Below are 25,204 nucleotides of genomic sequence, written 5' to 3'. Positions count from 1 at the left end.
ACCCGCAGCAAATCTGGGGACAGACAGACTTGAGAGACCTGCAGGGAGGGAACAGGTCACGGGCAGGAACAGCCCAGGGGTCTTTGTCTTATTCCCACCCAGCATCAGCCTACCAGGATTACCTAGGCTCGGCTTCCTTATCAATAGCTCTCCCCTTATGAGAGGAGCTAGTCACATGTGGAACAGGTCTAGAGTAGTAAGAAGAATGCTGGGTGAAAACCAACACACCATGGATGCCCATGAGGCGTCCCCAGAATCAATGATCTAGGACAGGGCAAGGCAAATACAGTCACTACAAAAGGGACAGCCTGGGGCACCTCCACCCTCTCCTCGTATATACCAAACTGGCTACAAGCCTGGGGCTTTCGAGGCTCCCTATTTCTGAAAGCACTGTTCTATGGAGGGGATCACAGGCCGCATTCCTGGTGTACTCTGTTTCAATGTAGTTTTTGAATCTGGACAGATTCAAAGCTGTTTCTTGGATCTGTGCTGCCATTAGAGGTAAGGTGTCCTGCCTCGAATTCTTGTCCTGTGGCCTACCACTGCTATTTGGAGTTTCCCTGTTGCGGATACAAAGTTGAGAGAGTCTTCTGTTAACCAATAACACCAGGAAGGTGTAGCGGCTAAAATTTAGTGCCCAGCTAGCCCTTGGAAGAGAAGTACCCTACCTCCCTCTTTTCTATTACAGAGGATAAGCTGAGCTAAGAACTGGGAATGCCTCTGCCTCGCACACAGGCCCAACGGCCTTCTTTGTGATCACACAGACTAAGGTTGACCAGCACCGGTTCCAGGCGGGCCCCAGGCAAATCTCAAAATAGGAGAAGTTGGTGTCATTCTAAGTACCCACAAAGCCACAGCCTTGAAGGACAAACCAAGACAACACAGCAATAGCAAGGCACAGACACCGGACTCCACAGAAGCACACAAAGCATCTGAGGGTGGAGAGGGAATGGCACACGGTGCACGTGGCACAATGACCGTCTGGTGATTACCTGGCAGACTCTGCGGGATATGGGTGGGCATGGCAGCGTGTGGGAGAGGCGCTGCGTGGGGCGGGCTGGAGTGCAAGCCAGCCAGAAGACCTGAGAGGAAACAAGGAAGGGGAGAAAAGAACAAAACGCACACATTGAAGACGGGACAGGAAAGCAGCTCCAGCAGTCAAGAGCCCCAGACGACCTGCCACATCAGTCTGGGCACCAAACCCAAAGGGGAGGGGGTTCAGCATGGTCCCAGAGATGTTCCCCACAGTCACACATCAAACACAAACACAGGAACCACAGCATGCAGCAAGAGAAAGACCCTCAGTCAAGCCTGGGGGCTCCCACAGTGACGGAGCAGGAGAGCAGCACTCACTGTGGTTGATGCCATGGTGGAACGTGCCAGGGACAGGGCCTGTGACAATGGCGTCCTTGGAGACCCCTGCTTTGGCAGAGGAGTCTGCACTAAAGGAGAGCACGTGGACAGGAATTGGGACAGTGATTCCCAGTGAGGTGGAGTTCATGGCCCCGGGCATCTTCGGGCTGCTGGCCTTGTATGGTGAAGACAGCAGGTTCAAGGGGGTGGAGTTGGTCAGCAGCACGGCCCCACTCGTTCCTTTCTGGGGAGGAAACACAGCCACGAGGTCAGAGGCTGGCCCTGCTCACACCCACTTGCAAGCCGAACCTGTAACATACAGGATGGGCACACGGGCGCATGTCAACTGCCCTCGGGAAGGCACCCTCCTCCCTCCCCTGCAGCCCAAAGAGAGAATGAGGACAGTTCCATGAGCCCACATGGAAGGCTTTCCAGGGTACATAATTTTAAAAAGCAGGATATTAAATATGCTTTCTTGGTGAAGAAAGGGAAGAATATCGTTATGCAGATATCCATAAATGTAGGTATTTACAAGTATATGTATGTGTATATACTTACACATACACGTGTATATATATGTGTGTGTTAAATACATGTATTAATCTTTCTTTTTAAAAACAAACAGGAAGACTGGCTGGTTAGGTCAGTTGCAAAGAGCATACTATAACACCAAGGTCAAGGGTTCGGATCCCCATAACGGCCAGCCAAAAAAAAGAAATTAAATAAAAAGAAACAGGAAAAATAAGCCGGAAACAAAGGAACAGTTACCTTTCAGGGTGGTGGGGACAGGGAAGAGGGAATGAGACCGCTTTGAACAGCCCTCTCTACAGCTTTGTCTTTTCAATCACATAGTTGTTTTATATATTGGAAAAATAAAAGGAAAAGCATGCTCTCTCCCATTTCCCCAAGCTATGTCCAACTTCCTATAACTACACCCATGCAGGACTCAGTAACTGCTGGACTCTGTCAAATCACCTTTGTCTGACCTGCAGAGTCCTTCAAAAACCAATCAGAGAATCAACTTAGAAGGTCCTGCTATGGCTGGGGCAGAAACACCTCCACCTAACTGTGACCTGACAGGTGACGGCATTCCCACCCATTTTGGGAGAGATGGACAGATGCGAGGTCCCAGAAGACAAGCTCTGTGGTTCACTCTGTGCCTCAGAGACCCAGCCTTCCTACAGGCATGACACTGAGTGTCCTTTCACCCCATCTGCCCTCCTAGGTAGAAGGTTCAGGCTATCTTGGACTTCCTGCCACCAGAAAAGGGAACGCCTGAGAGCAGGAAACCCAGTCCTCCTTCCAACACCTGAGCTCTCTGTTCCTGCCCGGCCTTCAGTCTCAGATGTCACTCTCTGCCCAGGGCAGGGCCAGGCAAGTATGTTGTCCCCACGGCACCTGAAGGCAGAGTTGGCTGCTCCACTGGGATACTTACCGGCAGGGAGGTAGATGATGTCACACTACTAACAGCAGGGGGCTTCAGGGACGAAGTCAGTAACTTTGCCACTCCCTGGGTCCCACCACCAGAATCTCCATTTGGACCACCCGGAGGGGCCACCAGGGTCAGCTTCTGGGAAACAGGTGGTTTTTTCACGGCTGAGCTTGGAATGGGGCGGCTGGCAGACTGTCCTGTGGAGGGAGGCTGTACGCCGGGGAGCAGGCTCCCAGAAGCAGAGCTCTGGCCTGGTGTTCCTCCAGAGGACGAGCTGCCAGAAGAAACCCCATGTTTGGAGACAGAGCCAGCAAAGGGACTGTTCTTGTAAGATGGCCCTGCAGAGCTGGCTGAATGCTGTTTTGCTGGGTGGCTGAGAGAAGCAGAGGATGAGGCTGGGGTCTTATGAGAGCTGTTGCTGGAGGATGGTGAGCCTCCTGAGGAGGCCGGCATAGAGGGGTGGAAGCCCTGGCCTTTGGCTGCTGTCTTCACTAGCTGCAGGGGGGGACGAAGACACTGCGGGGAGGGAGCCTTTGGGCCTTGGAGCTTATTGACAAACAGAGATGGGGGGGTGAAGTTCTTCTGCTGCTGAGTGCCTGCATGAAAGACTTTGACTTGGGGGCCAGGCACGGGAGCTGCCACCTGGGACCCATGAGATGTCCGAGGCAGGCCATGGTGCTTAGCTTTGGACTGGTGCACTTCTGGGAGGCTTGTGCTGAGGGGAGCCTGGCAGGATAGCTCTTTGTAGCCAGAAGTTTCTGGTTTTTTCTCCTGAGAGGACTGTCCCAATGCCAGAGCCTGTTCAGCCAGAAAATTGAGGGGTGACTGCAGAGAACTAGTGGGCGGTGGAGCAGAAGCGTTGGGCTTTGCAAAGTTCCTCTTTTCTTCTGTACATAAAACACCTGTGACTTTTTCTGCAGGCGCTTTTGAGGGTGCAGGCAGTATGAATTCTGAGCTCCCAGCTGCTCTGCTGTTCAACGTGGCCAGTTCCTTGGAAACGGCTTCCACTGAGGAGGCTGGATTACGGATCAAGTCTTCATCCAGTGAGTCCTCCAGGTTGACAGGAGCAGGGTTATCAAGGCTGCCAGATGCCTGGGATGGGAGCTCCCTATTGGCAGCCCCAATGCTCAGGCCTCCTCCCTGGTGTTCTGAGGGTAAAGCAATGGGGCCGCCAATCTGTCCTGATGGGACAGAAACCTTCTTATCAGGCTTAGTAGATGATTCCTAAAGGAAAGCAGAGATGCTGGTGTTTAGAAATGTCCAAAGATGTCAACATGGGCCTGTTGTGGGGACATAAACTTGAGAACCAGAGTTGCAAAGAACTAGGCCTTCCCATGTAACCACAAAAGAAGGGGCGGAAGACAGCAGGTGCTGCGCCTGCCTTGACTTTAAAGGCTGTAACTTAAGCACCCTCTGTTACACGTCAGCTGCTCAGGCTGGCTTTACTGCAGCATGCACTGTTGCTAAGTACATGTACACCCACAGGGGAACTTTCCTTCTCTCTGTTTCTGAAAAAGTACAAGACTTGCACAGAGACGACCTGCCTACAGACATTCACACTGCTTCGGAGTGCTCCTAGCTGCCATCAGACTAATGTACAGCCTGAGAATTACCTTCAATTAGTTTTCTTTCTCTCTTTGGCTTTTCCCATCACCTACCTCCTCAGTCTGGGTTCAAAAGAAAAATTTTTTTCATGGGAGTAGGAAGAGAACTGTCCCATCACTCCCACATGCATGGTGCTTGATGCAGTTCTTAGATATGGGTAAGGGGACAACCAAGCTTCAATAACTGGTAAACATTTTGCTAAATAGCAATTTTCACTACATCCAGAGATTTCTGCAAGATCTAAGGTAGTTTCCCCAGTCTCTAGTCTCCAACCACTGTACTCCACTTCACTTCTGCCAGGTAACCCAACAAAGCCACCTTTCCTTTCTGCTGTGGCTCTGGCTACTGTTGCTGCTCTGGCCACATTGCACTTGGCCATGCTTGTACTTCTTCCATACAAAGACGATCTTCACAGTGTAATAACCTCACACCTACAGGGGCTCTTCATTCCTCAGAGGGCTGCCATGAGGACCCCACTTAAAACCACAACAGCCCCAACCAACTGGGCCAGCTGGGTACTGTTTTGTAGAAGGGGTCATGTGGCCCAGCTCAGGTCCCTGCCCTGGTACAACTTTAAGAGTGCCATCCTGCATAGCTGTCCCCAGACCAGCAAAGCTTAACAAACTGCAGTGGTAACTTGACAGATTCCTGAGCATGGCTGCAGGCAGATGAGGACAGCTGGCCCAAGACCTAAGCAGGCTGACTCACCTTCACCTTGACTTTAGAAGGGGCCATTACTTTCTTCTTGGCCCTGTTCAAAGGAATGAACACAGAAAAGGGTTAGAGGATATCCACAAGAGGAGATAAAAACAAAAGTAGTCCTGAGAAGTGAAAACACCAGGACACTCACAAAATGGATGTCAGGTGTCCATGGCCTCGTCTGCTCTCCTTAAACAGAGTCCTGAAAGAAACAGAGAACACTGGGCATTTGCATATGCCCCTGAAAGCCAGGACTGCTTCCGGAGCTTGTCTAGTGTCCCTGTCCGGAGCTTGTCTAGTGTCCCTGTCCGGAGCTTGTCTGGCCCTTACTCATCAAATGTGAGTTGACTGGTGAGTTGAATTCCTGGTGTTCTGAGGATCTAGTGACCACACTGGCCACCCAAAAGCCAAGAGCCTGGGATTTACCAAGAAAAGCTATGGCTCTGCCCCAAACTCCTCACAGCGATGCTATCCCGAAAGGCAGCAGCACTTTCCTTACTGCCTATTCTCATCTCTTGCAAGAATAAAATGTGGAGTGTCCCACAACAAGTCTTTTTCCAGAGAAACTCATAAAAAAATTTTTCTTTACACAAGTCTAACCAGAAAGGAGAGAGAGCAATTCCAAAGGCTCCATGATTTGTCCAAACCACGTATGAATCAGGCCCAATCAAGGAAACCAGTTCCAGCTGAATTTCTCTGTCCCGTGTACAGCAGACATACACCATTCATGGGAAGTGACATCATACAAAGTAGCCTCTGAGATGGTAGCCCAGCAGTTAAGAGTGCCCAATTAGGAGTTAGCCCTGCTACTTGCAAAAGAGACTTCTTTAGGAATATTAGAAGGATGCAAGATGAATCCATCTCTCTACTCCCAGTAGGAACCATTATGTCAAAAGAGGAAAGTGCATACTGAGATGGGAAGAGCGGAGAGCCAATCCAGAACTGAAGCATCACAAAGAATGACAAAGACAAAACCCACAGGTAACTCTCTTCCTCTAGGGAAAACCAGGAAGACTCCTTCGTAGCTACCAGTATGTCACCCAGTTACACAGGTGAGATCAGAATTGAGACAACTAAACAGTGACTCTTGAGGGCAGGAACCTGGTGGCCTGGCACGAAAGCCAAACTCATGTACTTCTTACTGCATGACCACCCCATCTCATCACACCGGCCCTCACCTGGCCTGCATCCAGCCTTTGGGCCAGAGAGGCTTGACCTCTGCATCCAGGAAGGCCTTCACGCAGTCCTCCCAAGCCTGGGCCCTGTTGTTCCTCTCCAGATCCAGGCTCTCCAACTTGCTCTTCACCACTTGGCACAGCAGCTCTCTGAGGAGCAGGCAGAGATCAGAAACTTCAAACTACCCCAAATGCTTCAAGGTTTCAATCATGTGCTTTCACCAGCCCTGATGAAAGTGAATGATCCTAATCTTCATCAGCAATACAGGGACATGCTTGGACACTGGCCCCACAAACCCTCCAATGAGGCAAAGTCCCAGTCTGGGCACACCTGATTTCATCATTCCACTGGAATTTCTTCCGGGGTCCCATTATCCTCCTACCGCCCTTTTCCTCATCATCATCTTCATCAGAACAAATCCGTTCTCTCTGCTCCTTGTCTTTCTCCTCTTCCAGCATCCTATAGAATGAACAGAATTGAATGGGACCCTGCCCCCATTATTCTCCTTCCCCTGCTGCCCCCTCTTGCCCTGCACAACTGGGACTTCTAAGATAAAAAGGTGAAAACGCTGCAGAAGAACCAAGAGTCTCATCTGGAAATATAAATAGATGCTGAGAAAGGTAAAGGGAAGAAAAGCAGCAGGAACACAACGCCACTTGAGCGCAAAGGACACACTTACTTGGCGACTTTGGCTTGCGTGTGTGCCTGGCATTCATCCTGGTACTTGGCCATCTGCTCTGGCATCGCCCTGCCGATGGCATCCTTGAGCTTTTGGAGAGGTTCCTTCAGACGCCCCCCCTGCAGAGAGCAGGACACAGCACAAGTCCGGTTTACATACTGCTCTTACACCAGGGATGCATGACAGGGATCATCAAAAGGAGGCAGTGCAGCCACAAATGCGGCACCTACAAAGACTCATCACCTGTCAGCTGGGCCCCAAAGCCAAGGGGCTCCACTCCAAGGTCACCCACCTGCTCATAGAGGTGAAGCTTTCGAGCACGTTTGACCAGAGTGTCCTTGCTGCAGGGCAGGAATGAAGCGAGATAGGCATATACCCCAGAACGGATCTGGCTACTCAGTTCCCGAGTTTGCACCTCTATGCTGAAGAACAGAACAGAGTCATCAACAGCCTGTGGCTCACTCCAACTTCTCTCTTCATTAGGTCGCCCTACATGGAGAGAAAAGCTAGGAGCCAAAAGCAGACCAAACCTTATCTTGTTGGTCACACGATGTAACTGAGTGACCAAGGCAACAGATCTTCAGCAATCAACAAACAACTCACAAACCTGCTGGCCTTGGCTAGGTAAAGTGGGTCAAGGCTCTCAGGTCAAGGACAAGACCAAGTCAAAGGTGGTCAAAAAAACAGAGCCCAAGTCAACAAGCTCTGAAGTACTAGATTTCATAACCAAAGAAAACATGAAAGCTTTCAAAGTGGAAAGAGGCTGACAGGAAATACTTTCAGCGGCGTTTCTTTTTCCAGTTCCTGGTTCTATTCATGATTATGAGGCCAGGGAAATCCTCACCCCTCCAGTTTCCCCACTTAGATAATAAGAAAAATATTTCTCTTCAATGCCTTGAGCTTTCTGTATCTGGCAAGCTCATGCAGGTTCCTTGTCAACACAAACCTCTCATCCATGCTGACCCTCATGTGCTCTCTGCAGCCCCTGCTTCCTTACCCAAGTGGTCAATCAGATCCTGGCCAGACAAAGCCATTTGCTAGAACATTCCCAAGTCTTGACAACTGTTCTTACATCTGCAAAATCCTCAGCTGTTGAACAACAAGCTTCCCCTGCTACATAATGCAACCAGGAGAAAAACTGTAAAGCTGGGGGTCCAGACACAAGGAATCTGGTTTAGGTTCGTATGTTTGGTCTTTTGCTTTTTAATCCCATTCATGGTGTGGTGTCTTAGAGGTCCCGGGGTTTGGGAGAAGTGTTACAGGAGGATGCACATGGGCACTGAGAGCAAAAGAGAAAGAGCAGGGGCACTGAGGGGCACCTGATGCAGAGCAGGTCCCCTAGGCTACCAAGGTGTCTCTCATTCCTCTTCATTCTAAAAGACAGACAAGCAGCACCTTTTCTTTTCTCATCTCACACTTGTCAAGAAATCCTATTCCAACAGGCTATGGCTATTACATGCCATGTTTTAATAATGCCTGCTGCCTGAGGTTAGTAAGGTCTATCATTTCTGGAGACATATATTCAGTGTCCCTGTTTTGTTTTTTTAATAGAACAACCACCATAAAACCACATTAATCCAATTCTTTTATCTCATTGGTGGTCACCTTTATGCAGTTCGATTGTACTCCCATTCTCCCCTGGACTGCTCCACCCAGGCACAGTAATATCAGATACAAACGAACAAGTCATACTCACTCTAACAGGATGCCATTAATATCCTGGGTGAAGAACTTCTGTCTGCTCTCTCCCTCAGCAGCTCTGGCAGCCTGGTTCACAGCAGACAGTAACAGCTGTTAGTGCACTCTCCCCACACGACCCTCACACTCACCCACAGGCACAAGCCCCTGTCAATAAAATCCTCACTACCACCTTCTCAACTCTGTCCTAATCCCAGATTAAGTTCACTTGCGATCAATATTCTCTTTTTAATGCTGCTGCAGCATCTGTAGACTGTTTATCCTTCCCAAGACTTCAAATAAATCACATAAAATAAAATTACACAGTCAAAGCAATCATGATGCATTTGAACAGAGGCCAATTCACCAGCTACCTAACTTCTGTGTCCAGACCCTATTATCTACATTGTAAGTTGGGATTTCCATACATCTACAGTACAAAAACAATCAAGAACTTCAACAAACCTACAAAAATTAAAGGCCTTGTACCCACCAAAAAAAATAAAAATAAAAATAATAATGTGTATCTTTAGCATTTAAGGACATTAAAATTCTTTAAAAATTCATAATCTCCTTACGATATGTCACAAACTCTCTACTACCCAGACTATTTGAATAACTAACACATCATACATTAACAGAAGATTATAGGAGTTTGCTATAGTCTCCTTTTGCTTTCCATGAGAAAACAGCTAACACCCCAGACAGCAAGCCTGGAGATCCCTGAAGCACCCATAGCAAGCAGCTGAGACACTGACAGCAGAAGTCAGAAAAGCAAACCCTGCAAAAGTCTGAACCAGCAGTTCTCACACTTGGCTGCACACAGGGATTATCTGGGCAGCAATCCCCACCTCAGACCAATCAGATCATAATCTCTGGAGATGAGGATCGGGAATGTGTACTCTTCAAAAGGGTCCCACCCATCAGTACTCTTTAAAAGTAACACTGGTGAACCTAATGTGCAGAGAGGGTTGAGAACCACTGATCTAAATCCAAGAGTTGCTGGTCTGAAATAAAATTTCTGAAATCAGACTTGATATATAATAATGATGGCAAACAAGGGCAACAAGATGACTATCTGGAAGGGAGGGATAAATTCTAATCAACCCTCTGAAACTGGAGATACTGCTAACCCCCTTCCACCTTCCTCTGCCCTCACTTGCCTTCTTCTCACTGCATCCTGTGGGGCCCCTTCCAACCTCTCTGCCCCATCTGTCTTCTCCATTAGCTCCTTTGCTGTAGAAGGACCACCAAGATTTTATCTACAATCCACATCTCCCAACAACTACTTTCCCCTTCACAGCTTCGAAATAACACATGCACAAGTAGGTCCCTCAAATCCAAAACTCTAAACCCTAAACTCTCTTTTCTAAGCTCTAGACCAGGATTTCCAATGACTTCTGTGAACAGATGACCCTCTGGTATGCAAATTCAGCTTATCCAGAACTAGACTCAAGAGCCGCTGCTCTTCCTCCTGTGTTCCCCACTTCTAATAACCACACTCCAGCCTTCTTCAATCCTTCCGCTCCCTTCCCTAGGACCGTTCAGAGGCTCTTGCCAAGCCAAGAATCAAACCCAAACTCTTTCACATGGCATTTGGGATCCTCCAGCATCTGGCCCCAGCCATCCACTCCAGCTCCCATCTCCTACTACATTGTGGGGGATCCCCCATCCAACAATTCACCCATCCTCTGCTCTGCGCCCTGCCTTACTATAAGGCCAACTGCTTCATGAGGCCATCCAAGCCTGTGAAAGCCAGCCCCATTCCTATGTAACCCCACAGAGCTTTTCTTTTACCTCCTGAAGTGTGGCTGTCCACCTGACCATCTATTTTGCCATCCAAACATCACAGAACTGATTTCATTCTGCTTTGTCCTACAGTCCACTGTTTACATGTCTATTGGTTCATTTACATAACAATCTCATTAAAGACAAGAACCGAATCTCATTCGTCAGTATATTTCCCACAGCTGTCTACCAAATAATATAGTAAATGTCAGCTGAATGAATGGGTGATTGAAGAAATGAACAGGTATCACTATAAGAAGGCAAACTAAAGGGAGGAAAGCTTAATACTGAACAACCAAAAATAACTTGGAGAAGATATGCAAAATTCAAGTTTCTGAAGACCCTTGGCTGGAGGACAGCCCAGAGGCCTGTGACGAAAGGGGTGAGCAGGTGGACAGACAAGGGAAGAAAGAAAGGGCATGACTTTTAACCCGTCCACGTACAGACTTCTTATACTTTTAGAAGTACTCAGAATCCTACCTCAGCACTTTTAAGATACTGAAATTATAATATCAGTTTGAGAGAAGATAAAAACTGAGTCATTCTTATGCTTAAGCTTACACTGATAGTTCTAAGATCCAGAAGCACCCTCACATTAATTCAATCTAATTACTTCAATACGTATTCCAAATGCCCCGCTGTCTGTCAGACCCATCAACAGCTTAAGTTTCCAATCAAATTTTTTTACATAGCCATTTCTCCAGTATCTCAGAAGCTTTCTGCCTATATAATCTTTTTTTTTCTTCTTTTTGCCTATATGATCTTTAATAAGATTTTGTTGTTCTTTTTTTCCTGAAGCCTTTTGAATTACATAGACAATGTCTCTCAGGGTCTGGTTTTATACTGAAGATAACTAGTCAAGTGCTGCATTTTTAAGTGAATCTAATTAAAAGATCAATTGAATATACTCATATATCTTCCAGAAACAAGTGAGGTCCCTCACTCTTAAGAAGAGGCACTCTAGCCCCAAGAGTTGTATAAATTAATCAATCCTAAATGAACTAGGAAATGAAGTTGAATCAAACACCCCAATCATGCTGATTTGCCATAGTCCCATCAGCTTCTTAATGGGCTGTTGTATTTATTATACAAAAAAACCACCTGTAGCCTCTCAGCACCTGGCTCAGTATCTTATATACTGTAGCTGTTTTTGCCGAATAGAATGAAATATGGCAAAATTTTCTTTTTAAAAAAGATAAAACAAGTTGGGTTTTTTCTACCTTATTCTCTTCGGATCCGTTTCTCCTTGGATTTCCTGTAATGCAAGGGTCTTAACCCTATAGGAAGGTAGAGTAATGGAGTAGAGAAGTGGGTGACATAGGAGCTCTGTTTTTTTTCTTAGTATTGTCTCCATTTTACGTTTGGGATCTCTGTTTCTTTTCTTAGTACTTGTCCCCATTTTATGTTTGACCGAAATATACCTAGGTCATCTATACGGACCATGCTGAGTAGCTACCAAACTACGTCAAGACAATAACCTGAAGGGGCGTCCAACCTGAGCCTTCTCAGCACCTGTATATTCCAAAAACTGAGACAAAAGACGCAATCAATGCATACTGAGAGAACACAGGGGGAGGCCATTGAATCACTGGATTCCCTGGGGTCCATGAAAATATACAGTACAAATGAGGGAGGAATGGGACAACAGGAGAAGAAAACAGTAAGCGTGGCATGGGCATTCCCCAAGGCATCCCTCTTGGAGTACCTCTTTAACATACGTAAGTTTTCAAAGATATTTTTTCAAGTTTTAAGTATCACATCTAGTTAGAAGATAAATCTAATTCTTGCTTCCCACAAAGAAAATGTTTCTTCCTCAGGGATCAATACACACAAATTGGATTAGAATCTGCTATGTACTATGGTGGGCTGCAAAACAGGACCACACATTCCTCCCACAGAGAGATGCCTTCTAGCTCCCCCACCTTTGAATCTGGGCTGCTCTTGAGACTCACTCCGACCAAGAGCGTGATGGAAGTGAGGTGATACCATACAACCAGCTGCTAAAGCTAAAGTTCAAGAGCCCTGAAGCTCCCACCTTTGCCCTCTTGAGATGTTGCCCTGAGACCACCATGCCCTGAAGAAGCCCAGTGCAAAAGACTAGAGGAGAGAGAGGTCCCACCAGCACCTGGCTAATGCCAGCTGAATGCAGCTGCAATTGTACACCCAAGTAGGATCAGCCAACCCACAAAATTGGGAGAAATGCATTGCTGTGTGAAGCCAACGTTTTGGGGTAGTTTATCAGACAGCAATAGAAACTGATACATGTATCTCCTAGGGCCAAGATTTTAAATCTAACCAATCTTCTTATAAAAATAAAGGAAATAGGTAAAAAAAAAAAAACAAGAGGAGTTAAAAATAAAGTGAGAAACGCATAACACTGCTAATGTTACAGTTATATATATTGAGTTTAATTTAAATTTTAAAAATGCAATGTCCATTTCAAAGTCTTAGACAGGGCTCCTTATTAAGTATCCAAATACCCATGTGTGGCTTTTGGAATTATATGCAATTTTTGTGTACAAATGCATTCTTTCCCTGGGAACACTATCTTTCCCTGTAGATTCTCAATAGGGTCTAGTGGTCCAGAGCCCTCAGGCACACGTGCGCAGAGCCCTGATCACAATGGAGCACCTGGAGACCCTTTGGTATGGCATTAAGTAACTTTCTAAAATAAGCCTTCTTTTTAATGCAACCATTAAAAGTGATGAGGGCTTTATAATAACATTTATTAAGTGAAAAAAGCAGGAAACAATTATTCACAACTCTAATTACAACTGCATGAAAACATATACACAAAGGCTAGAAAGGAATGCAAATTGAAATCATTTTTAGCTTGGCAGATGAGAACTCCCACACTTTCCACCCCATTTCCCAAAGTTGCTTAATGCTAAGAGAAAGGACAGGTGAAGACTAAAGTTTCAACTTCACACCTGAACACTGCATTTTCAAACCAGAACATCAACCTCTCCTAATCACCACCTCCCCACCAGGACCCAGGCCCACCCTGTCTATGGGATCCCGAACCTCATCTCTGTCATGCCCAAGAGCTAGCTGAGACGTGGCAATCACTGAGGAGGGACAGCTTGCCATGAGGGTGTCCAGCCAGGGAGGCTTTCTCTCACTACAGCCCAACACTATTTCAGGTTATGCCACTTCATTTCCATTAAACTGCTCCCTAGCTTTCTCAAGAAAGTGAAATAGTTATCAGACTAGAACACAACCTATGGTGGGAGTGGGGACACATCCAAGAATTCTGTTCTGACTTTTCTCCAAAAAAAAAACAATTGGGTACGTCACAGAGACCTTACTTAAATTATTTAACAAGACTTTCAGAAGCTACAAAACAATTTGATTACAAACCAGAGGACTAAAAAGAACAAGGAGTAATGTTTTTTAATGTGAATTCTGAGAGCAAATATAGGACAGTGCTCAAACATGCCAAGTTCAACTCCTTCCACCTCAATATCATATTAAGATATACTCTGAATCCCTGACATGACACAATTGATTTAAATCATTACATTCAAAAAGAATACTTATGTCCAACACTGCACACAAGCTAACAAGGATGAACTAGAGATGTGACTTAGATATTTATTTTGTATATTGTGTTCAAATATTCTTTGGAAGTAAGAAATTCATTTGTAGCAGTAGTTGACATTTTACCCTGCCCTAAAACACAAGGGATATTATACATAACAGTGATTCTGAAATGCTTTGAGAATCACTGATTTAAAACTTGTAGCTATAGAGTATAAATGCCACTGGAGCTGCATCACAAGCCATGATGCCTAAGGCAAAACGTTATTTTACCTGAAAGGTCAAAGTCATCATAACTAACAATCTATGCTTGGTTTATAGTTAGTAACACATTACTGAATTGACAGTTCTTAGCGCTTGGGGATCAATTCCCTATCACTGAAGGAAAACAGCTATGGCTGCTACATTCTGAAGGCTGTTGCTATGTTTTTAATGGTGCATGAACAGCATCTGAGGCTAAGCTCCTTTTTATTTATCACAATTTAGGCATTCCTATGATCACTACCTAGCACTGCTGATATGCAATTCCAGGGAGCAACTGGAACACAGTGGCAAGTGAGCATGGACTCTGTGCAACTCACACATGGGCAAACGCTTGTGAATTTCTAAAACTTCAGAAGAATACTAAGATGAATCTCTGCCTCACTGCCTGCTGCCAACTTCAGTGTCAGTTTATCACACAAAAGGAAAGACACTGTGTGGGAAAGAAATTGACAAGCAGAAAATGGGAAGAGAGAAAAATCTCCCTAGAAAAATGTAAATTTTCCAGAAGTGAAGGAACCAAGACAGGCCTAAAAATGATGCCTGATGGGCAAAGCTGACACTGTTTCCTCACTCAGGATGAGAAGAGAGCTTGGAAAATGCTTACACTTCAACTGCCAACTCACTAAGGGTTTCTCTGGGCATCGAACTTCACGCTGCACAGAACCAATGTCAATCTTCCCGAGCCACTTCCAGGAAAGCCCAGCCACAGTGTCACCATACCTGAGCCAGCTCCTTAACGCGCTTCTCCAGGGGCGCTGGCAGGCCTTCGGGGAGGGAAAAGGGCTGCCTGAATTCCTGGTCCAATCCCACCCCAAGGGAATCGCTTCCATCTTCCATATCATGGAAGGGGCTTCCTTCTGGAGACTCACTGAGCAGCTGCTCCAAGTCCAAATCAGTCAGTGAGTCCATGGCAGTGGCCGCCTGGAGCAAGTCATTGTCAGAAGTGGAGCCGAAGAGTGAGAGCAAGGGGTCAGAGGTGCCCTCCAATTCCCGCAAGCCCTGGGCTTCCACTGATGAGACCACTATAGGCTTATGCTCCTCCTCCCTCTTTTTCTGAGCCTCTTTCTCCTTCTGAAATTTCTTTAGCATCTCTTTAACGCTTAAAGCCCCAGAATATTTCTTTTTCTTCTTCTCCTTACTGGCATTGAGGGCTGTAAAGCTGCAAACAAGAGGGAAGCCGGTTACTCAGGCTGCAGGACACCTCAAAAGGGCAACTCCAGAGGCCTTCACCCCTGCTCCCAGGGCAATGGTCTCCAGGAGAGCCTCAGTCACAGTCCACCCTGTTATTACTCCTCCCTCCTCTTGGCATATGGAGCTCTTCTTGCTGAGACCAAAGCTTGAGAGTTAACACAGGTTAGCAACACAGTATCACATAATGCTAAATATCCGATGGGTCTTTAAAAACCACTGCCAGGCTGAAATAAAAGGTTGCAAAAAAAGTGTGGGGGCAGGGGGAAGCAAGAAAAGGAAGCAGGAGCAGCAGAGAACAGCAGCAACTTGGAAGAGCGGCTAGGGTAAGACCAAGTGAGAAGGAAGCATGGCCACAGAAGACAAGAACAGCAGAGACAGAAGAACTGGGGCAGAGAGCAGCGCCAAGAGAACGAGAAACATCAGCAGTCACACAGTGACAGAAATAGCTGCCGACACTGACAGTGGAACGGAGAAAACCCTGGCTATCTGACACACAGAGATGTGACCGTCTGCCTGTGCCCATCATGGCACTGTGGGAGGCGTGAGGGAGAACGGGAAGGCCAGGCCCTGCTGCCTCTTCTGAAGCTGTGGGGAGGAGGGTGAGTCAGCTCCCAGTGTCTTGCCCTAACAGTTCAGACTTTATCCTCGCAAAGAAGCTGCTGCCTCTCACCCGGCTTTGGAAAACTTGGACTTTTTCGATTTCTTCTCCTTGTCATAAGTGTCATCTTTTTTCTTCTTCTTTATCTTCTCACCACCTTCCTTCAACTTCCGCTTCTGAGAATTAAAGACAAGGCACAGTTACACAGCTCCCTAACTCAGGGAGCAAGTGCACTACACAGCACTGGCCTTGCTCCACCCGGGGCACATCCTGAGACCTGGCTTATTTCTTATTTCCTTCATGAGCAAAAGCTCTCAGATCACTCCCTGGACCACAAACCCGCAGCATTCTCACCGACAGTGTCTCCTGGAAACACCCAGGGCTGAGGCAACAGAGGCCATTCTGGAATCTGAAACTTTTCTAGTCTGAAATGAGCTGTATATGGACCCTACCTCTCACTTTAAACATACAAGCGGTGGTAGACAGATTTTAAAATACACTTCATACATTCTCAAGACTGATTTGTTTCCAGAGGGGTGACAGCCCTGGGAACTGAAGTCCTCTGCATGTCCACAGAAGAGGTTCAGCAAGGGTGGTGCACACTCCCTCACTCTGCACCCTTCACTGCTCTCATTCCCACCGAGGCCACCTTGAGAAATGACACCTGCTGAAATGTCACGTGATGTGGACACGATGACGGAGAACTGAAGAGAGCCCACCATGTTCCTGTCACTTCGTCATGGCACACAGGCAAGAGGCAAGCTGTCCACCTCGGCACAGTTCTGCCTTTCCACCAGCCTCCTGAGCCATCCCAAACCATCACATGTTCGGGAGAGTCACCTACTGATCTTATTAGGTCACATCAATAAGCATTTTTGAAATCTGAAAGCAAGCAGCTCTAACCTTTGGAGATTTTTTCTTCTTCTCTTTAATGAAGTCATCCTCAGATTCTGATGCTTGTCTAAACTGCAAGGTTCCCGAGTTAATGTAAAATCCTCCATACTTTGTAGTCAAAGAAGCAGGAACAAGCTCATCATACTGAAGAGGGGAAACAATCAATCAGCTCTAAGTTCTGCTTCTATAGCCCAAAGGTGCAAGGCGGGTCTCCAGACAGATGTGACTATATTCCTCTGTTACACTTCGGACAGCATGCTAAGACTTCCTTCTGGCCAATCATAAACATGTGGGCTACAAGGTATTTTGGACAGATCTGGTCATCTTTTCGTAAAAGGGAACTACAGCCCAGGTCAAGGATGCCACTTCCTCTCATCAGTCCTGCTCTTTTCATGCTAAGAAGAGAGCACACCCACTCTGGCCCCACCCTCAGCCTCCCGGCCATTATCAGTAGCAGCTAAGGGATGGTGGTGGTTCTGATATCACACTGTTATTAACTGCTTACCGCCTCAGAGTTATCGATGAAGGAATCAGATTCATCATAACCATACCCCATATCAATCAAGTCCTGTATTCGGTCTTTTCTACGTTTCTTTCCACCCTAAAATTTAAAAGCAGTAGGTCACATGCTTTTTGATAAAAACACAGAATTAACTGTTGCCTTGAACTTCATCAGCTAGTGATTAAAGGTTGTAAAGTACCGGAAGAGTCTTGAACAGTCACACATTCTCACAACTCACACACACACCACAAAACACACTTCCCTAAAGAGCTTTTAAAACAGGATAGACCTGTATCTGCATAAAATGGCCTAAGATAGAAGAAAGAACTAAATGGCTTCTTATGCTTCATACCAAAATCTCTTCGAAGGCCAGTAACAGGCCCTTCTCATTCATTCGTCCATTAGCTCCACACACTAGCTCCTGCCACGTGCATTTTCTGTACCTGAATGCACTTGTTTAATAACTGCACTCTTCCAGATCAGTGTTGATTATATGATAATCCACTAAAGGAACATGGAAGTGTCTGGACCTCTCCCACCTAATGAGGTTATTTTGTTGCCCAAAAGTGAAATCTTACATATTTTTCTTCAAATTTCCGTGCAAGGGCCTCCACCTTATGCCTTTCCTTTTCTTCATCATTGAAAGGATCTGAGAGATCTTTCTTCTGTAAAGAGACCATTCCACAAAAAATAGAAAAAGTCACAAAAAATTCCCACAGTCCTATTCACAGAATCTTCACTGATTACCCAACACCTATAAACTGCATAATAAATACAACAGTTTTTCAGAAAAGATGGGGTAGAATACATGCTACCATCCCATCAGTGTCCATCTTAATTATTTAAAAAGTAAAATTTCTGTGAATGGAATTCAACAAAACTTGATGAAATGCCTAGAGTCGCCCACCATAGCACTAGGAACTGTAGGGCTCAGAATATGGAAAAGGGCCTTGGGGATGCTCAACCTCTACAGAACTGTATTCAATATAACTGATTTCCTTTGTAACCCTAAAATGCATTTTATACATTTAAAAACATTTTAAAAGGGGTCCATAGTCTTCACCAGACTTCCAAAATAGTCAGCGGCTCAAGGAGGTGAAGAGCCCACTGAAAGCGGTCTAAGTCCCGAAGAGCTGCTCTGCCTCACTGTTCAGTAAAGCAGCCTGAGTTTGCATTTGTCTCAGTGCTTCCAAAGTCAAACCCAAGTGTCTTTAAGGGTCTGTCATTCCTTCTTGTCCTCCCAATCCCAACACTCACTCCAAATATTTTTGTGCTGTCTTCCAAAGTTCATTTCTATATTATAAGCTTATTCTTGCATTTTTCTCATAAGTAAATTTTCCAGAGTTGGGCCTTAAGCTTCCCGAACAAGGAATTTTAATTTTAATAAGACTCCTGTACCAAATATGCTTAAGGGTTTAGAGTAGACCAAAAACACTAAGGATTAGATGCTTGTTTGAAAATAAAACTCTCTTATCTCAGCCTCCCATCTCTGCCTACTGAAATCCCACCCACCCATTATATGTCAGTTAAATGGTTTTTGGTATATACATATGATAGGATTTTATAGAACACAGACATAATGTACATACCACAAATGGGTAATCATTAAAACATGCCTCTCTGCATCTTTTCATTTCTCTGAAATGGTCACATATAACTTGAGTGGTTAAAATAATTTTAATAATCCCACTAATACTGAGCAGCGTTGGATTCAACGTGTACTCTTTAATGCCTTGTAAACAGAAGTCTTCTGATAACTACAATTTCCTGACTGCAAGAAGGTGCAGCTTTGTCCAAATATGGCATCCAGAATGTTAACTCTCCTCTGTCCAAGCCCTCCAGGGCTGTATTTATACCAGACATAACAATGAACACATTGTAACTTCTGTTACCTGTGCTGTTGGTACAATTCTCCTAAAACATCTGCAAGACTACAAGTTCCTTTGAGGCTGGTACAACATCTTCTCCACTTGTATATGGTCATCAGTGCCTAGCACAGTGCCATCATGTTGTAAGAAACATATGCTAAGTGAATGCAGAAATGTGTCCCATTATATTGTACTTTTAACACTGCAGAGTAGAGTCACAACAATTCAGGAGTTCTGAACTTGAAGTTCAGGAATGAATACCCTGAAATTTGACCCAAAGTTCTCTGCGCATGTTCAATGCATTTTTCTGTAATGGAGAAGGGCATTCAGATCCCCCAAAAAAGGTGAAATCAGAGCACTAGAGTTCTAATTTCAGTTGATCTACTCATTCAGTTTGAGCCCATAAATAAATACCTTGACCAATCCCTGCAACTGTCTCTTCCTCTCAAGGAAGAGGAAATCCCTTTTTCACTTTGAAAAGGGGATTGTGAACAGATTAGAAATTATTTTTTCTTATCCTGTCCTCCGGCCCCCATACAACAGGTTGACCATCAGAACAGGCTCAGTGGCTTCCATTCAGCCAATCGGATCTCAATCAAGGAAACACCTTATCTGAGCAAAGAAAAGTGCATAATCCTTCTAACCAAACGGCACACCATGAATGAGACTGACTGAGCGCGCAGCACTGAGGCACCCTGTAAAAATGTCACCAACATGGTGTCACCCCACCTTCAAACACCCTGTGATCCAGACACTAGCCTCATCCCCATTTTGCTAAAAGCCACCCTAGAGACTAGAATGCTGCAAGTGTGGGGCCCTATTTACCTTTTCCTCATAGCCTACTATAGGGCACAGGTATACAGTAGGTGTTTAAAAATGTCTTTCATCTAGCTCCTACTCATACCATATGATTCTACCTACATAAAACACAAAAATATGTAAAACTGATCTAAACTGCAAGAAATCGGGACAGTGGTTGACCATGAGGGCTGGGTAGTGTCCTTGGAGGGCAGGAGGAGGCTTTCTGGTGTCCTGGTAAATTTTATATTTGGTGTTCTAGGTGTAATCTACCTGGATATGCTGAGTTTGTGAAAATCAATCAAGCTGTATATTTACCATATATGTACTTTTCTTATGTACATAATTCAATTAGAAAGTTTATAAAAAATTATTAAATGTTAATAAATTGCTAAAAGAACAGTAATAGGTGAAGCTGGGTGATGGGCACGTGTCCACTGCTTATACTATTTTATTCTGTGCATGTTTGAAAGTTCCATACTAAAGAGTAAAACAGGGCTGGCTGGTTAGCTCAGTAGGTTTCAGGGTGGTGTTATAACACCAAGGTTAAGGATTTGGATCCCTGTACTGGTCAGCTGTCAAAAAAATAAAATAAAATAAAATAAAATAAATAAAAAGTAAAACAAATCTGCCAGGAAAGTAAAGAGATCATTTGAAAAACATTTAAGAAATCAAACTGATTTTCAAACACCCTGAAGATCACAACCCAATTCTGGCAAAAACAAAAAAAGAGTAAAAACTTTTTTTAAAAAGGGGGGCAGGGCCGGCCCGTGGCTCACTTGGGAGAGTGTGCTGCTGATGACACCAAGGCCATGGGTTCAGATCCCTATATAGGGATGGCCAGTTAGCTCACTTGGAGAGCGTGGTGCTGACAACACCAAGTCAAGAGTTGGGCTCCCCTTACTGGTCATCTTTTTTTTTTTTTTTTAAAGGGGGGGGCAGAAATAGGTTTCTATCTGTCCAGGTAAAGAGAACTACCCAGAATATTACCGTGTTTAGAAGAGATGAGCACTCTGTGTCTTTTCCTGTCTGCCCTTAGACAAGGCAGAGAGCAAGATTCCAGCACTGGAACAGTAAGGGACTTGTCTCATTTACATGTGACATCTATAACCTTGGCATGTAAAACTCTGCTGCCTTTATTCATATTAATTAGCCATAATTCAGAATAGCCTTGGGTGTGACATACATTTTTCTCTAGCATAAATCAGGGGAATGGCTCTAGAAAGAATTTTCTACCTTCACTCCTAGAGGCAAGAGCAGCAAATTTTGTGCATGCTTTGGAAGAGTGACATGATCCTGGGGGCAGCCCCAGCCTTTCTAGTCTTGCTTCCCTGCTACAGAAGTCCAATGTGCACACACTGACATCTGCACATTAGGTCTGTAGAGTGACTCTGGGGACACTGGAGTGTACCTTGTCTCCGGGTTGAAGACTTTTCACCTTCCCTCGTATATTCTTCACCAATTCTGGGTAGAAGAACTCTGGGCAGCGTTTGTGATCTGGTTCAAAGAGGGTGAGTGTAATCCGAACAGCTGCTGCCGCCGGCTCACACTCCTGATGCTGTTCTGCTCCCCCGACCTCCTCTTTCCGAGACTTCTTCAAAAATGCAGGATTCAGAGAACCTGGGAGAGAGGTGAACTGGACCCTGTGGGGCTCCGACATGGCTACCAACAAGTCTTAGCGGGTGTCACTGCATGGCTTCTGTCAACATTGAAAAGAAGGGCCAGGTCAAACCAAGATGATAAAAATGATTTTCCTGTTCAATTATACAGATTTAAGTTTTAATCAAGAGGAATCAACTGTTAAATTTATTTTAATTGCCATTTATTACTTTTTTCTGCTTAAATAATATTCATCTTAAGTATAAATTTTTTCATAAATATATAACAATCACCCCAAATCCCCACCATTCAGAGATAATCGTTGTTTAGCATACTTCCTTCCAGTCTTTTTTCTATAAGCCTACACTAGATTCTTGACCTTAGAGAACCCCCCCCTTTTTTTTTTTAATGGAGATCCAAACCCTTAACCCTGGTGTTATACAACCACACCATAACCAACTGAGCTAACTGGCCAGCTCTAAGAACCCATGTTGACAGAGACTTAGGAATCCTCAAAATTACAAAAACCACTAAAGAACATAATTATTTTCCATTTATTTATTCAACACTTTTTTTTTCTGGCTGTGAAAAACCTCTTTTTTTGAGACCTCTTTATTTTCATCACCAGCAGTTTACTTTCACTTGGCCAATCTTCACAATGACAAAGCTTTCATCAGCTCACAGAAGGTACTGCCTGCCTGGGACAGTAAAGAAACAATGTCTCAGGAGGAGTGTGGCTAAGCTCACTCCCTAACAGAGTTACACGCTTCTATACACCAGCCTGTCACCACCCAAATACTGCCTCAGCAAAGTAAAATTATTGCATGACACCAGACCTTCAAAGTTGTTTGGGAATGGTCAAAACAAATTTTGAACTCTAGAATTCCAAGGGTTTACATAATATAAACATGAAAATACATGTAAGATACACATATACACATAATTGTGCATCACATAACAATGTTTCAGTCAACAGTGGACCTCATAGATAGATGGTAGTCCCATGAGATTATAATAGAGCTGGAAAACCTCTATTGCCTAGTGACTTCAGAGCCATTGTAACACAATTAGTTCTTAAAATATAGTGTAGCCTCCTAAGTGTATACTGTTTACAGTCTATGGTAGTGTACAGTAATGTCCTAGGCTTTCACATTCACTCACTGACTCACCCAGAACAACTTCCAGTCCTGCAAGCTCCAATCATAGTAAGTGCCCTATACAGGTATACCACTTTTTATCTTTTATATCTTATTTTTACTGTACCTTTTCTATGTTTAGATACACAAATGCCATTGTGTTACAATTGCCTACAGTATTCAATACAGCAACATGCTGTATAGGTTTGTAGCCTAGGAGCAATAAGCTATACCACATAGCCTAGGTGTGTAGTAGATTCTACCACCTAGATTTGTATAAGCACACTATGATGTTTGCACAATGACAAAATCGCCTGACAACCCACTTCACGGAACGCATCCCTGTCCTTAAGCAATGCACAACTATGTAAGCTTCATGTAATTCTGTGACCTTTTTAAAACTCACAAGCTAGTGTGAACTTTCTACTGTATCAATAAATAAAAGATACTCATTGCAGCCTTGTTTGTATAAAGAAAAATGATGGAAACAACTGAATATCCAGCAATCAGGGAATGGTTGAAGAGATGGTGACCTTTTTTTTATTGATTTGTAAGGGCACTTGATGTTACAGATAAATTATAAATATCTCTCTCATAAGTGCTTTTTCCTGCTCCGTTATTTACTGTTCAATTTTGTTGAGAGTGAAGTGTGATGAAAAATTTTTTAACTTTTTATGCAGTCAAAACTAGGCTATTTTCCAGTATAATACCTTCCCTCTTTTGGTACAGGGATCAAACCCTGGAAGGTGTTATCTAACCATGCTCTAACCAGCTAAGCTAATAGGCCAGCCCCTTCCCCCCCCCCATTTCTTTTATGCCTAGAATGTCCTTCTCTAACCAGATCTTAATGCAACAATTTACCTATGCAGTCTTTTATAGCTATACTTTTCACATATAACTCTTTAACCCAGGTTGAATTTACCATGCTATAAGGTATGAGGAGTGGCTTTAACTTAGTTTCTTCCCAGCATCAATCACAAAATAATCTTTCTTTCCCCTGCTGATTTGACATATATAGCAACATCTTAGATATCTTAAGGTTTATTTGTGAAATTCATGTGTTATATTAATCTAGTATTTAAGAGATTCTTTCACCAGTACAACACTGTCTTGAAAATTTAAGATATATTTTAATGTCCTAAATTAAAAGTTCATCTATATCATTCTTTAAAAAATACTTGCATATCTGCCAGCTGCAAATAAATAAATAAATAAATAAATAAATAATACTTGGCTATTCCAGCTTGTTTACTATTTCAGATCAATTTTAGAATCATTTTGGCAAGTTCCCCCAAAAAGCTCACTGCATTTTGACTGTAAATTAATCACACATTTAATTAATTCAGGAAGATCTGCATATACGATATATATCCATAAAATGTGTATATGTAAATATCCAGTACTCATTCTTTCCATTATGACCATAAAATTGTGAACTATGATATCAGATAAACAAGTAAAATATTTAAAAATGAAGAGTTAAAATTAACTCCTTTAAATGTATATATGTATCAAATGAACAAATGACAAATAAAAAAGTAGGGTAAAAAAACAACTCCAGTCAGGCAGCAAAGTGATCAGCAGCAAAACAGGTTGGTGGTGCAAAGACCACATACTACTATTAAGCACTAAGATGCAGAAAAAAGGTTCCCCTAAAAAAAAACCTCTAAGGCTCTCAGGACATTTGTGATGGACTGGGTTGTGAAAATAAGTCCCAGCTGAAAGTTGAGGGTTTAGAGGTTGCCCACTGAATAGGGCAGGCACAATTTCACCATAAAAAGGGAATCTGCAAGTTAACCAATGGTATGCAGGAAGGTTATTCTGGAAATGGCACCAGGTCCTACTGTCCTTATCCAGGAAGTATTTTAAAATGTAATCTTATCTCCATCTAAGTTTTAGATGCTGCAACTTCAGTCCACCTAGTTGATAAAACTGCTCCTCTTAGTTGCAAAAGTAACTTTGCAAGCCTGAGAAGGTACAGAAATAGGATTAGAGAATAAAGTAAATCAAACCTATGTTAGCACTTAGAAGTTAGATTTTGGCTTAAGTTCTATAACTATCATGATAATGTGCTGTTGTTTGCCACTAAGCCATTTGAAATACTTAGTAAGATATATTAAAGAATGACATATTAGACTTACAATTTTAATTTGAAATGCTTAAGAAAATATCATTAAGTTTGAAAGTGTTTGCATGTTTAAAAGAAATTGACTTATACTTACATGTGTACTAGACTTGCAAGAGTCATTTAAGTCTTTGGAAAGATTTTACTACTAGATTCACCTTTTCAGAAGTTTGAAGGGGCCGGCCCGTGGCTCACTCAGGAGAGTGTGATGCTGAGAACACCAAGGCCACGGGTTCGGATCCTATATAGGGATGGCCGGTTGGCTCACTGGCTGAGCGTG

At 44.1% G+C, this 25,204-nt stretch overlaps 1 protein-coding gene across 5 annotated transcripts in view; it reads right to left on the bottom strand.

The window, feature by feature from the left end:
- Positions 1-25,204, bottom strand: part of UBN1 (ubinuclein 1) — a 30,554-nt gene that overhangs the window by 3,202 nt on the left and 2,148 nt on the right. For 2 of the 5 annotated variants that reach the window (XM_063099615.1, XM_063099616.1), the window contains exons 2-17: positions 21,476-21,763; positions 17,977-18,063; positions 17,402-17,497; positions 16,906-17,040; positions 16,075-16,178; positions 14,934-15,372; positions 8,641-8,711; positions 7,237-7,366; positions 6,945-7,063; positions 6,596-6,724; positions 6,268-6,414; positions 5,241-5,291; positions 5,099-5,141; positions 2,789-4,009; positions 1,354-1,597; positions 993-1,082 (exon numbers count right to left, since the gene is read on the bottom strand). In XM_063099615.1, coding sequence (XP_062955685.1) covers positions 993-1,082; positions 1,354-1,597; positions 2,789-4,009; positions 5,099-5,141; positions 5,241-5,291; positions 6,268-6,414; positions 6,596-6,724; positions 6,945-7,063; positions 7,237-7,366; positions 8,641-8,711; positions 14,934-15,372; positions 16,075-16,178; positions 16,906-17,040; positions 17,402-17,497; positions 17,977-18,063; positions 21,476-21,724 — 3,355 coding nt within the window. In that variant the 5' untranslated portion in view covers positions 21,725-21,763. Of the gene's footprint in view, positions 1-992; positions 1,083-1,353; positions 1,598-2,788; positions 4,010-5,098; positions 5,142-5,240; positions 5,292-6,267; positions 6,415-6,595; positions 6,725-6,944; positions 7,064-7,236; positions 7,367-8,640; positions 8,712-14,933; positions 15,373-16,074; positions 16,179-16,905; positions 17,041-17,401; positions 17,498-17,976; positions 18,064-21,475; positions 21,764-22,271; positions 22,355-25,204 lie in introns of those variants that run through there. The other 3 variants (XM_063099618.1, XM_063099619.1, XM_063099620.1) reach the window with 3 other exon arrangements.

This window comes from Cynocephalus volans, chromosome 6 (assembly GCF_027409185.1).
Source record: "Cynocephalus volans isolate mCynVol1 chromosome 6, mCynVol1.pri, whole genome shotgun sequence".
Lineage (NCBI taxonomy): Eukaryota > Metazoa > Chordata > Mammalia > Dermoptera > Cynocephalidae > Cynocephalus > Cynocephalus volans.
This window is presented reverse-complemented; position numbering and strand designations above follow the sequence as displayed.